Source organism: Limulus polyphemus, unplaced genomic scaffold (assembly GCF_000517525.1).
Source record: "Limulus polyphemus unplaced genomic scaffold, Limulus_polyphemus-2.1.2 Scaffold680, whole genome shotgun sequence".
Lineage (NCBI taxonomy): Eukaryota > Metazoa > Arthropoda > Merostomata > Xiphosura > Limulidae > Limulus > Limulus polyphemus.
The window spans coordinates 91,747-105,813 of NW_013666290.1; the positions used below are offsets into that span (position 1 = coordinate 91,747).

General features: G+C 33.7%; 1 protein-coding gene across 1 annotated transcript in view; it reads right to left on the minus strand.

The window, feature by feature from the left end:
* The window catches only part of LOC106459910 (tensin-3-like), a 118,138-nt gene that overhangs the window by 88,897 nt on the left and 15,174 nt on the right, over positions 1 to 14,067 (minus strand). The window contains exon 2 of the mRNA XM_022386483.1: positions 11,273 to 11,311. Coding sequence (XP_022242191.1) covers positions 11,273 to 11,311 — 39 coding nt within the window. The remainder of the gene's footprint in view (positions 1 to 11,272; positions 11,312 to 14,067) is intronic.

The window sequence follows — 14,067 nt, forward strand, 5'->3', positions numbered from 1 at the left end:
AGTGGGTGGTGATGACTAGTTGCCTTCCCTCTAGTCCTACACAGCTAAATTAGGGACGGCTAGCGTAGATAGCCCTCGTGTAGGTTTGCGCGAAATTCAAAAACAAACAAATCAAATTATTTTTGAAAAACACTAAGGGATTGAATAAAGAATGCAGTGTTAAAAATATAATAAACCTAATACTAATGTTTTATGACAAGCATAATTAAATATAATCGTGTTGCGTCAGAATAGAAACGGCATTCACACCATAGCAATTGTTGCGGCACAAATAATATCTCAGTCGCTACTTTTTTTTTAAAATTGTTTATATAAAATAAATTCTGCTACAAACAAACCGTTTATTGATTGGTTGTGTCCATCTGACAATTTCGAAGTTGTTTGATGGACGATCATCTTGACCTTTTAAACTTGTACTGTTTATTTGATTTTTGCTAAGCACAAAGCTACACAATGTGTAACATATGTTGTGCCCACAGCGAGTATTGAAACCCGATTTTTAATATTATAAACCCTGAGATTTACCGCTGAACCATCGGGGGACGAACTAATGTAGGATTATAACGTGAAAGGCTTAGAGCACCGTGGTTTAATAAAAAAACAAACATTTAAAGTAGAAATGTAACCAAAGAAGGAAGAAAGAAACAAATATAGTTTTGAGCGAGAACGTGAAAGCTGCACATTGTAAACGATAAACGTACAGGATAAATTAATGGACTTGGTGCTTAATTACAAACAAACAAACAAGCTAACTAGTGAATAATCAAGCCATCCTCACAGTTAAGCAAACTTAGAGGAAGCGAGGTTAGAGGACAAAGCTATTTATCTCTTGACTATATATGTCTTTAAGGTGGCACCTTGCTATTAAGGCTGTAGCATTTGTTTGTCTGTTTCAGAGAAAAGCCACATTGGGCTACCTGTTGTGTTCACCGCGGGGAATCGAACCCCAGATATTTGCGTTGTATTTCCGTTGACTTACCACTGTACCATCAGGAGACTAGGCTTCGTTTGCATAAAGGTAGCAAATTGAATGAATTGTCAATAGAAAATATTTATACAGTTAGTTCGAAATGTGAATTGTGTTTATAAGCAATCTGCTTTCTATTACATATTATTATTTTTATTCTTAAAATGAAAAACGCCCCTGGTGACTCAGCGATAAGCTTGAGGAATTATAACACCAACAATCCGGGATTCGACCCCTGCAGTGAGCACAGGGCATGTAACCTGTTGTGCAATTTAACACTTAACAACGAACGAACAAAAAATAACAACAACAAAAATAATTGTTGAAGATTACTGTGTTATCCTAACTTAGCCGAAATAAGCATAATCTCATAACGAGCTGGGTACAGAAGTCTAATAAACAACAGAGGAAATTTGGACAAGGTTTGATAGAAAAAAAATCGTCATTTCCATTTAGAAGGTTAAAAAAAAAGGTCGAAATTCATTTATCCAAAATCTTGACCAAGTGTTTTGTTCACAGTCTCTTGTATTTTCAGATTTTGTCTTTACTGCAGCTGTATTTGTATTCGAAAAGTTATGGTTGGAGCATGACCATGCGTCTACTTCAGGAATTAAGGACAAGTGGCGGCGGGAGGCCAAGCACGAAATTCCTGAGAGTTTATGAGACCGGAACACCCTGTTTACTCAATAAGTTGGTTCTTACTTAACCGTACTCTGTCTTAAGATATGAGGATTTAGCACCCTGTTAGTTGAAAAGGAACTAACTGTATATCACAATATAATAGGATTTTCGTTTGGTATTCTCGAAGCAGGGACGTACTTTGGTTTCAAAATTATTTATGTGTATGTGTGTGTGTGTGTGTGTGTGTGTGTTAGAGAGAGAGAGAGAGAGGAGGGAGATGGTTGGTGTGTCTTGCAAAAACTAATGACATAATATCATTGCTGTTGAAAAGTGAGGAGGGAGTATCCCTTACTTATGAATGAGGAAGGGGGATCTTCCTCTGACCCTTGTGTAAGCTACACCAAAGTTTCGAACACTTCCATAGTTTAAATGTCAGATACAAGTTTGTTTGTTTGTTTGTTTTTAAATTTCGCACAAAGCTACACCAGGGCTATCTGCGTTAGCCGTCCCTAATTTAGCAGTGTAAGGCTAGAGGGAAGGCAGCTAGTCATCACCACCCACCGCCAACTCTTGGGCTACTCTTTTAGCAACGAATAGTGGGATTGACCGCACATTATAACGCCCCCACGGGTGAAAGGGCGAGCATGTTTGGCCCTAACCACCTGGCCATGCGGACCATTTTCAGATACAAATGTTCAACAGTTTATCAGGCAAGCTAATTTTCGAAAGACTAAAAACATTGTCGGCTATAAATCCATTATGTACATTTATTTATTTGTTTTTCATAGAATTAAATATAAAATTATACAAACTGTGACCAGACACTTATGCACAAACATCGATTATAAATTATGTTTACCATCTTTCACATGCACTCATTGTTGAAACCTATACATACACAGCGTATACATTTGTATGCAGAAAGTAGACTTAACTTATCGATTAACTAAGTATATATATAAGTGTCAATATACGAATATCCTACGACGTTTCCTGTTTCTCAAGGGTATTGCTTTCTGTTTCTGTGCTATTTATTATGTCCCTTATATTTAGAAATTCATTAAAAACTCAATAATACTTATAAATATAAAGTTAAATCATTTCTTTCATGTGTGGGCGTGCCCTAGTAGTTAATGTGCCAGCCCGTGCATCATAAGGTCCAAAGTTCGAGCCCATAATATGTATAGCTGAACATACTTTTTACTTTCAACTTTTGGCGTATTTTAAAAGTAAGAGTCAATTTCGCTATTCGGTTTAACAAAGTAACAGTGTAGACAGCAGGTGTTGCTGATTGGTAGATCAAAATTAGTTCGGCTGTCTTAATCTTTGGATTTTTGACCTGGTCATTTAGCTTATATGTCGCATAAGGTGTCGTTCAGGTTTAAAAATGCAAAATATTAAGTACTCTAATGCAGTTCAGCAAACAATTCCAAAAAAGTACCGACCACTTAGAACTTAGAGCGACCAGCACTTGTAATTCGCAAGGCTAAATTACATTTTTTTCCCCCTTCGGCTTTCAGTTAGACGTCTCCTGTGGCGTAACTACAAAATCTGTGCCCTCAAGCGAATCTTCAGAATGAACCTCCTCCTCCCCCCTTTCTCTAAATACATACACATCAGGATTAAAATACAGTAAGTTTTAATATGTTGCTATCTATTGTCATATCCATTACCTTTCAGCGGCGCCAAGCGCCCAATCACTGTTTTCTCTTTCACATTTGCGCGTGCAGCTTCAATAAACAACAACAACCAAAGTCTTTTCAATCTTTTATGGCTGAAGGTCGGGTATATCACTCGATGATTAGTAATTAACGAAGATCCGAACCAAAGTTGTCTTCTAAATGTTATAATGTAGGACTGGTCCATTGAACAAAACCTACAAATATACCACAGCAGGTGTACTGGATCACTTATGATCTCGTGTCTTCCATCGTTAAGCCCTTCCAATCGCACTGGTATTCTTTTGAGCCATAACGTATGACATGCTTCATTCTGTCGGTTCACAATATACACAGTTAGTTTTAGAAAATAGCGTAATCACGTGGTTGGTAGCGTTAGTCCTGATTCGGTAGTGGTGCTGGAGAAATGTTGAGAGAAATATTTCATTTATTGTTATTTGTCTCGAATATGTGGGACCTATTGATTTGCAGGATTCCTTTACGGCTTGCTTTGGTGATTGTATCTTCAGTGTTAACAAGTAAACTGATCTTATGTGTAGTGTTTCTATTGACAATAACAGTTTCATCACAGTTTGTTTTCCGCAAATTAGGGTAATTTCAGCTTCAACATTACGTCAAAACTAAAAGGACCAAGGCCATTAGATTTTATTTGAAACATTTGACTCAACTCTTCTAAGTACTTGTGATGTTTTGAGTTAATCCTAGTTGTTTGTCGGTTGCAGGTATTTTGATATTTACAGTCTTCATTGTGTACATTTTGTGTTTTTTTAAGTGTATATTTTGGTCATTTCTTTAGGTCAAGTTCTCTCTTCTTTTTTTGTTTTTATTTCCACATTTCCCCGGTACTACTTGGCAGTATTTATGTATGTTATTTTTAACAATAATACTTTTTATGACACTTAGCATTAAAACAATAACTTAGCTAGTTTCACGTCTAAACTACCCAATATTTTTTTGAAAATTAAACGCTCGATGATGTAGTTTTTTTTTGGGGGGGGGGAGGGGCACGTGATAACAAACGTTGTATCGTAAGGCCAAAATGCATATTGTACGAGTAAAGATTGAGAGCGAACTCGAAGCATTAACGACACAAGTATAAGTTCAAAACTGGAACTCATTTCAATTGTTTGAAAATAAGTACTGTTGTCAACTGTGCAAAGCAAATTGGAAACCAGATTTTATAACTTTAAATACAAGAATAATTATGAAAAGTAATTACACTAAACAGAACAAGCACACACACACAGGCAACATATATATTTAACTAGTAGGGTAATTTTGATGTGGCCACATAAACTCCAAAGAAGTTTGTTTTTTAGAAAAAGTATAGCATTTTAAAACACATATTATTGTATTAAAAACTTATACTAAAATATGAAAATACAAGAAATACAAGAATATATATTATAATAATAAAATCGCTTAGAGTCATAGAACCTCCACCCTAGTAGTTAAGGATTGAATGAAATTTGATAATTAAAGTTTTTCAAAGAACTTTATATATTAAATGTTTTTGCATCATTACAATATCGTTACACGTTTCATTAAATAATATACTCAATTTATTATCACAGTGCGATACTGATACCCACAAAATCAAAGTAACCAAAAAGTCGAATGGTCCGTGGAGGGTATTTTGGTTATTAGGCCTAACTATTTAAAAAAAATATTTTTAGAGAAATTTATGACACAAAATTAATAAGCATTCGGTTTTCAACTATGATTTTACACTGAAAAATATGCACTCAGGTTGACAGTTCGAAAAAAGGCAATAGATCAGGACTGGCGGAAAAATCTCGTGTAATCAACCATCTTTCCCCAAGGTAATTGTGCCAAATTTCGATAAGGTTGAAATTCCATTCTAGTAGTTTCACTTGTGACGTCGTAATTTAAGCTTACGTTTATCACACATATCGATTCATAAAATCAAACAAACAAACTGTTTCAAAAGTACCGATTCGTCTGTTGTCCAAATCAGTTTTCTTATATCTATATTAAAGTCTCGGCCCAGATGTACTAGGCTTGATGAATCCGGACCCCCCAAACAGCTGCTTGGACTATCCCTAAACCACTGGTTGGTTGTCTTGCATGGAAAGTAATTTTCTTTCAGATGATCTAAGAGTCGTGTTCGTATCACGCTCGACATAACGCAGGTTGTGGGGCAAGGCAAGTAACATGATTGATCTTGATAGAATACTAAGATAAAAAAAAAAAAATTACCAAATCTTTCTTGAATAAAAAATTATGATTATCGCGCGTGAAATCTCAGATCAGCGGCGCATGACAACCATTGACAAGATTATATTGTCGTTTGTCATCCATAACGCCAAAGCCAAAAAAATAAGTAGAATAAAAAACAAAACGATGTTCTTGAAAAATGTTATGTCAAGACGACATTTTCTACATTACTGTTCAGGCAAATGTCGGCTGGTAGATTAGGAGGAAATTCATGAATGTGATTTATAGATATACTTATATAAGTCACTAGTGTAAGTGACAATAAATCCTGACCAAAGTAGTTAATACTTTTTAATTAAGTCGTCCAAGTATTTTTAAAATTCGAACCATTTTCAGTATAATCGACTAACACATTATGGATTCAACTTTCTTGTTACCTCAATTTAAAAAGTAAGAAAAAAATACAGTATCTAGCTAATATGAAAAAAATTAAAGCCTTCCCATCATATCTTTGTTTAATTGTTTAATTTGTTCCTATGTTACTATGTTTTTCATTTTATAAATGCGTGTAGGGAAAAACTCATTTACCACGAATGTAAAGCAACAACAACAACAAAAAAAAAGAACTTCGGTTTAAAAATTCAAACTTTTTTTTTTTGGCAATTTTTACATTCAAAAACGGCCCCTTTCATTGTGGTCACTTTTACTTAGCAAAGCTGAAGAAATGGTGAACTGCATTAATCAAATGGAAAAGGTCTCCGTAAGAGGGACAACTAATAAAATACAATTGATTTAGAAAAGTCTTTAAAGAAACATGAACACTGTTGAGATTTCTTGAAAAAATTTGAGTGTCGTACGAAAGGAATGACTGAAAAATTGATTAATTCCGAACAAGTTGAAAGATATTTTAATATGTTAAATATTGTAAAAAACTCAGTTCAATGTTTGAAGGAGAACTGAGCAAAACGTCATTGATTCAGAAAAGTTCCAAAGGAATTTCATTGCTGTTGATGTTGAAAAAACTCAAAGACTAAGAAATATCTTACAGTTAGTTTCTCGGCGTCTCAGCGGAGTTATAATGTTAAAAATGGGGATTCGATACCCTCGGTAGGCAGAACACAGATAGCCCACTGCACTTAACAACAAAACAAACGTCTTACAGTTAAATAAATAAAGGAGACTTTGAACACGTAAAACATATTATATTCTTCTCCCACCATTGCTTATTTATATCATGTAAAAAATTAAACTTTCAGTGATTTTTCATTAAACACATAGACTAGAATATATAATCATAAACACATATATATAGTTTATAACTTTACTTTTTGCAGTATCTTGTCAAACGAAATTAATTTCAGATAAATCCAGCTACAATTGTATTATACTCTTTCAAGGCTTTTTTGTTTGAAACTCATCTGTAAGTATAATTGAACAACGGTTTTCGGTTTTTAAAAACAACTCATGTACAGTTTTATACTACTATTAACACAGTGTGTTTACTCGATAAATAATTTAACTGGATTATATACATGTTTCCCAGTTCAGAGGTCATTACTATCGGCGTTAATCTGCCAGTTCTTGGCCCATCTTGCCTACCGCTACGAACACTTAATTAAACTGCACGGGTGTCCATATCACATTTACCCCTCCTCCATCCGCCCACAACACAGAGTAGAAAGAAGGAACAATTCATCAGGGAGCGTCTAAGTAATTCCGTGCTTGTATTATTGAAACTTAAAATCTACACGTTACCTCCTCTTTTGAATAAAAAGTCACAAAAAAATGTAAACTTTGGAAATATTTTAATAAGTCATCTTGAACTTTATTTTCAATTTTTTATATTTATTTTGTTAAAATGAAGTTATTAGAAGAGCGTCAAATTTACTTATTTATAACTCTGTCTTTTGAAATGCTTTGTTTATCTACATGTATTCATTTACTTTGTTAATGTACATATATTGTATATACTTTTATGCATCATTGGAGTCGTACATTATCAAACAAAGCTGTGAAATGCAATTGTCTTAAGTAGCTTGGACGTTCGTAAACTAAGGGTGACCCGAGTTTAGTAGATATAATTTGTAGAGAACTTTCTTTGACCACATGGTGTCTTGATTCTCATGACCACTTAATTAACTAACATTGTTATTGATAAATGTACAAAAAATGAGCATGATTATTAGTGGTATGTGCTCAATAGATGGCCTAGCAATCTAACACGACAGTGTTGTTCTCACAGGAAATTAAGCCTAGTTAGGCTTCACGAGATGACAAGCAAACGCGGAGACAGGCTTAAAAGCCATCTGCCTGTTTTCTTAAAGCTGAGAGAGAGATAACAAACTAAAGCACAACCATATGGCTTACTCGTTAAAATGGTGGTTGATGGTTAAATTAATAATTTTTCTCACAAGGAATCTGGAATGAAGGGAGTTTTTTGTTATGATCCTGAAATGCTCAGTGCGAAACTAGAATTAACTGGAAACTTAGCATTTCCGTCACAAGTACCATTTATCTTTCGACCACTTGATAAAGCACTACACCAAGTTATAAGAAAAAAAAACAAAAAAAAACATTTAACTTAAGAACTTCTTACATTACTATTAAATTTGGTATGAAAATTTAGAACGTTTGAAGATCGGGTAATTTTCAATTTGGCGTTTCAAGCCAGAATGAGAAGAAAAAAAAGTTCATTTTTTTTTCTTACTTCCATTCGTAGCAACGTTTAATTTGTTGCTAATTTTGAAGTTTGCCATTACTTTTTCCACTTTAAATAATGCATTAAGGAACATATATTACAACTGATTTTAAATCTAAGTCGTGAATCTCAATCAGGAAATGTGAACTTATTCTAGACAACATAACGAGAAGGCAAGACCGCGGAGTCACTGATAGATTGAAGACTTTGAGGGGAAGGTTACAATTCATTTATTGTTCATAGCATATTGCTGAGAGATCACCACCAAAGAAGGGAGGATTACGTGGTGATACTTAATAATGTTCCGCGGATGTCCGACAGTTGTTGATTGTTCCTGCGCTCTAATTGCGGTTATGTTACAGATGTTACACATCTAGGTAGATCTGCTGCTTAGAATCGCTGACTTTACTCTGGTGGGAACAGAACACAAACAGGGAGACGACAATTAGCAACCCCCAAATACCCCCCACAGCCGACATAAGCCAGGCCAACGACTTTATTTTGTGACACATTTGTAGGTAACATATTGCGCTCTGAAGTGGTATGGTTAAGTTTTTGTAAATTACAACCTAATTTATTAATTTATTGTTTAAAATGAAAAAAATAATCCAAAATGTTAACCACGAAGAAAATTCGAATGCATGTAGTGTGGTAATTATGAAACACAAGCATTTACTCTCATTTCTCAACGCTACTTTATATGGAGAACAAACTCAACAACATAACATCACTGACAAATGATCAATTGTTCGAGAGCTCATACGAGTAGTCTAACACGAAACCTCTGCCGGTGTTCAGTATCGTTGCTGTTTAATCCAAAACTTTGGTTGAGAACTTCGCAATAACTTTGATCCAAGCAAGCTACCTAGTTCAGAACTAAAAATAAACCAGTAATTAATGTAGCTAACTTAAAATACGGTTCTATCCAAAAGTATTAATTCTATAAGATAAAAACTTATAATAATTAGAATACATGTATACATCAGTTGGGTACCCATTTCAGTTATCTATATGATCGGACGTAGTACCAAAACCCTCTCCTAACGTTTGACAAGAGCAGGACATTTATATTACCCATAAGTCCATATACCAAGTTAACAATGCAATACACTCCTCATAATAACAATATGCATAACAAATAATGAAAAATAAATATATAAATTAAGCATTGTAACCAATGCTGTTAATGGAACTAACATTAAAAAACAGTCGAATATATATTTTTACAAGACACGTAAGAACTAGTTAGTTGCTTCGTAACCTATCACTAATTGCCTGGTCCAGTAGGAGCACAGTTTTCATACAGTAATTGATATTCGCATTGCACACGCATCATACTTTGAAATTTTATATAAAGTAGCACATGGTGGGACGCATTTGTCGCGGTAGCCATCTTGGTTTTACGTACTGGTTGGTGTGTCCACATGTGATGACGAAACGTACGCGCACCTACCAGTAGATGACATTGAAAATTCAACGGAAAATATATGTCATAATATGAAATTTTCAGACCTAATGCATAACCTGTGAGCGAAATCTGAATATTTAGCAAAATACATCTAATATAATATAATTTCGTACCGATTTTACATAACTGCAAGTTGCACTTCAGAATAACTCGTCCAAAACTTTGGTTGAGAACTTCGCAATAACTTTTGTCAAAAGTTATTGCGAAGTTCTCAACCAAAGTTTTGGATCAAAAGTTATTGCGAAGTTTTCAACCAAAGTTTATTTTAGACATTAAAACAACAGTGCACATAGAAGAGGTATAATTTCGTTTATAATTAATAAAATGCGTGCATGTAATGACTGGTCAAAATTACAAGTTAAGGGCAGCCCCACGTGTTTTCATGATATGTCTGAAGGACCCACGTGGGACATTTTCCCAAGAGAATCGTCTATAAAGCTGAGATAAGTTCACGTCTGTCTCGAAAAGAAATGACACCAAATAAAATATTATTGGCTTAAAAGCTCTCTGTGGTTTTCAAAAGGTTACCGAAATAAACACTTTTTTATGAGGATAGGGGAGTGACATAAGTGGCATAAATAAAACACGTGTATGTGAATGTAAGAGGGACCGACGAATCCCTTAATATTACATACTTCTTGAAGCTAGCTTATAAAACAAGACATAATGTGTGCACTAAAGGAACACATGGTTTATGTTTCATAATCATTTTCAGTAGAGAAAGTGATGCTTGTTAAAGAACCAGCGTGTTCTATACGGTTTGTCATTTCTCGAGTAGACATTAATCAAGAATCGAGACACGTATTTCTTTGACCTCTTTACTTTTGAAGTATTTCATTCTTCTTTCCTTGTTTTATAGTGTTCAAGCAACTTGTAAACGTTGCCATTTCGTGAGATGATTGTCGCATACGAGTTAATTTAAACGAAACATAATATAGAAATATATATGAACTCCAATTAATTCTTCCATTAATAAGTTAAGTAGATAAACAGAAGGATGATTAAATATTTATGGCAATGGACATAAAATTACTAATTCTAATTGAAAATCTATACGTTTTTAACTTTTCACGTCCACCGTGTATGTAAATATATGTTTTCGTTGCACTGAACAGATTAAGTGGGACATTAATTTTATTTAAAAATATATTGAACATACGTTAATAAAACAATAACTATAACAAAGACATACATTTAAGTTAACTTTCGTTTAGACCTGGGTAGACATTAGGCTTAGGTGCACCCAAGAGGTCGGTAATATTTACTCTCAACGTAACGCATGTAGTCAACAATAACGGAAGGAAGATAAATGTGGCATTGATGTAAAAAACAGCACTCGCACTTGCTTGTAACATGCTTACACCTGCTCAAGCTGTACGGTGGTCAACAAAACGAACAAACTGTAATAAAATAAAATGTCATAAAATAGAATACCATAGTTAGTTTGTTTAGTATACCATAGTTAGTTTGTTTTGCTGTCAAGAGAAAATCTACACAATGAGTTATCTTTGTTGTGCCCGCCTCGAGTATCGAAACCCGATTTTGAGCGTTATAGACCCTCAGATATATGGACGAGCAACCGGGGGTGGGCGATATATCACAGAGAAAAATTAAATAGAGTTGAGAAAGATTTGAAAGAAAGGAAAAAATATTTAACTTACTAATTCGTGCTTCGCAGGTGGTTCACATGTTGCAATTACCTGAAGCAAATAGAAAACAAAAATAAAAGTTAAATGTACTGAAGTTGTATATAAATGTGTGAAGATTAACAAAATATATCTTGACATGATAAAAACTAAATTCATTGTTGAAAGGTAGCGAGCGTATTCACCAATCTAAAAGAAAAAAACGAGTTTTGTGTGAGTTTTTCATCATTATTAATAATTTTACCAATCTAATAGAAAAAAAACCGAGTTTTGTGTGAGTTTTTCATCATTATTAATAATTTCACCAATCTAAAAGAAAAACCAAGTTTTGTGTGAGTTTTTCATCATTATTAATAATTTTACCAATCTAAAAGAAAACCGAGTTTTGTGTGAGTTTTTTATCTTTATCACTAATTTCACCAATCTAAAAGAAAAACCGAGTTTTGTGTGAGTTTTTCATCATCATTATTACTAATTTCACCAACCTAAAAGATAAGTCGAGTTTTGTGAGTTTTTTCACCATTATTACTAATTTCACCAATCTAAAAGAAAAACCGAGTTTTGTGTGAGTTTTTTCATCATTATTACTAATTAACCACAAATGTAGCTATTTAAGTTTTTAATCGATTATATATGTATATATATATATACCTAACAGGGCCAAACAGCGCCTCCCTAAATTATTTAATCCATTATATATATATAATTCACTGCTATTAGCTTATTACCACAACTTTAAAGAATGATAAAAATTATGAGGGAATAAATGTTGTGTTTTCAAAGTTATTTCACGTGTTCTATGAAATATAAGATTTCATTAAATATAGTCGTTATTCAGTTTTTGAAAAATGAGCTCACAGAGGACTTAAAGTTTACCTTGTTTTAACAAATAAGATTAACTTTATCATATGTAGACATGGTTCTAGTTCAAAATTAGTATCTGAGTTTTGTTTGTTTGTTTGTTGTTAAGCGCGAAGCTGCACAGTGGACTATCGGTGCTGTGCCCATCGCGGGTATCGAAACCCGATTTTTAGCGTTATAAGGACTTACCGCTGAGCCACCGGGTAACAAGGATATAGGAGTTAATATCGTTTTGTTTTATAAGTTTAATCAAAGCTTTGTTTGTTTTATAATTTTCACGTATATGTACACAAGGGCTACCTGTGTAATAGCCGTCCTTAGCTTTGAACTGATAGACTAGTTGGAAAGCAGCTAGTCAACAGCACCATCTGGGAACTCTTGGACTTCTCTTGTCTAACACCGAATAGTAGCATCTGACTGTTCCTCTTATAGCGCACCCACAGTCCAAAATTGAGAAGCGTATTTTGCGGCAACGAAGCGCGAATCACGAATTCTATAATTCATAGTCATTTTCACGTTTTTCAAACTATAAAATTTTAAGAGTTATCACTCTTCTTATTACTTGCAACACTTTGATGTCAGAAATGACTTCATAAGTTACGTCTTAAATATATAACAGTAACTTGGTTTATTATAAACAAGCTGAATGTCCGTCATATGACGGGAAATAATGATCAATTTCCTTCTCAAAATTGTATCTTAATAGATGTTTTGTAAACATGTTTTCTAAAAATTAATTATAATATAGTAACAATATATGTATGGAGAATGACTATTCTATTTCTAGTATTTCACAAAACAAAAATGTTTATGTATATTTTGGTCATCTTCTTTAAGTATTACTTGATTAGCAATTTTACTACTGTATACTTTAAAGTTATGTTCAAATTGTCTTCTTGTCAAATCATTATAGATTGAAACACGTGAAAAACTGATTTTCAAAGACATATTCCTGCATGGCCAGCTGTATAACCCTACAAATTATTAATTGTGATGGTAAAGGCAGTGAATTTTATTATGAATTTTTTGGTCTTCTCTTTGGACTGTCTTCCTGGTTGGTTGTTTTCAAAATTGAAATGTGCTGCGGGTAAAACATACGGGTTATTATAGAATTGTAGCCGAGGATTCAGATTGGATAAAATTTGGTGATATTGTACCAATGTGTCTCCTGGACAACCAAGCAAACTTAATAGAGAATTTCAGCCAATAATTAAGATTTTTGTGCGCCAACAATACCAAGTGTAGGGTGCGCGTATACACGATTCGATTTTATTACTCATGCAACGGCCGATATTTCAGTGTGACAGACGGGTGGCTTTTCGTCTTTATATAGTAGATGTTCCCTTTGGGAAATGATGGTCTAATGCTACAATGTTTTTGCACATTAGGTTTACAAATTAATATTAATATTTCAGTACAACATAAAATAAAACAACGTTTATTAACGAACTCTAATCATTGGTAGTTTACTGTTTTTCAGAATACTTGTTGTCATTCTTAGATTTATAAACTGCAACGTCTTTAAACACATAGCTTGTATGGGGGGGGGAATAATAACTCAAAATTTTCCGATCATAAAACTCATCTAATTAACCTAAATCAACTATAAATCTACAAGTTTTAATACAAATACAGACATGTATGCATACGCATATCTATTGCTACGTATTATAGATACAAAATATTTAAACTGAATAAGGTTTTGACGTACGCAACAGACTGACACCCTGTACCGCCAGATATATTGGTAGAAACGTACGTGACAACAGTTTACAAGTTCTATGCTAATTACAGTGTAAAACAACAAGCCAATGAACTCATTATACATACATAATATATCAATATTTTATCACAAACTCTTTTTCAACCGTTAATTTCAAAGCCAATGATGACTAGAATCGTTCCTATTCTGTCTTTTCAGTCTCAAGTGTTTGAATAACCTCACAGGT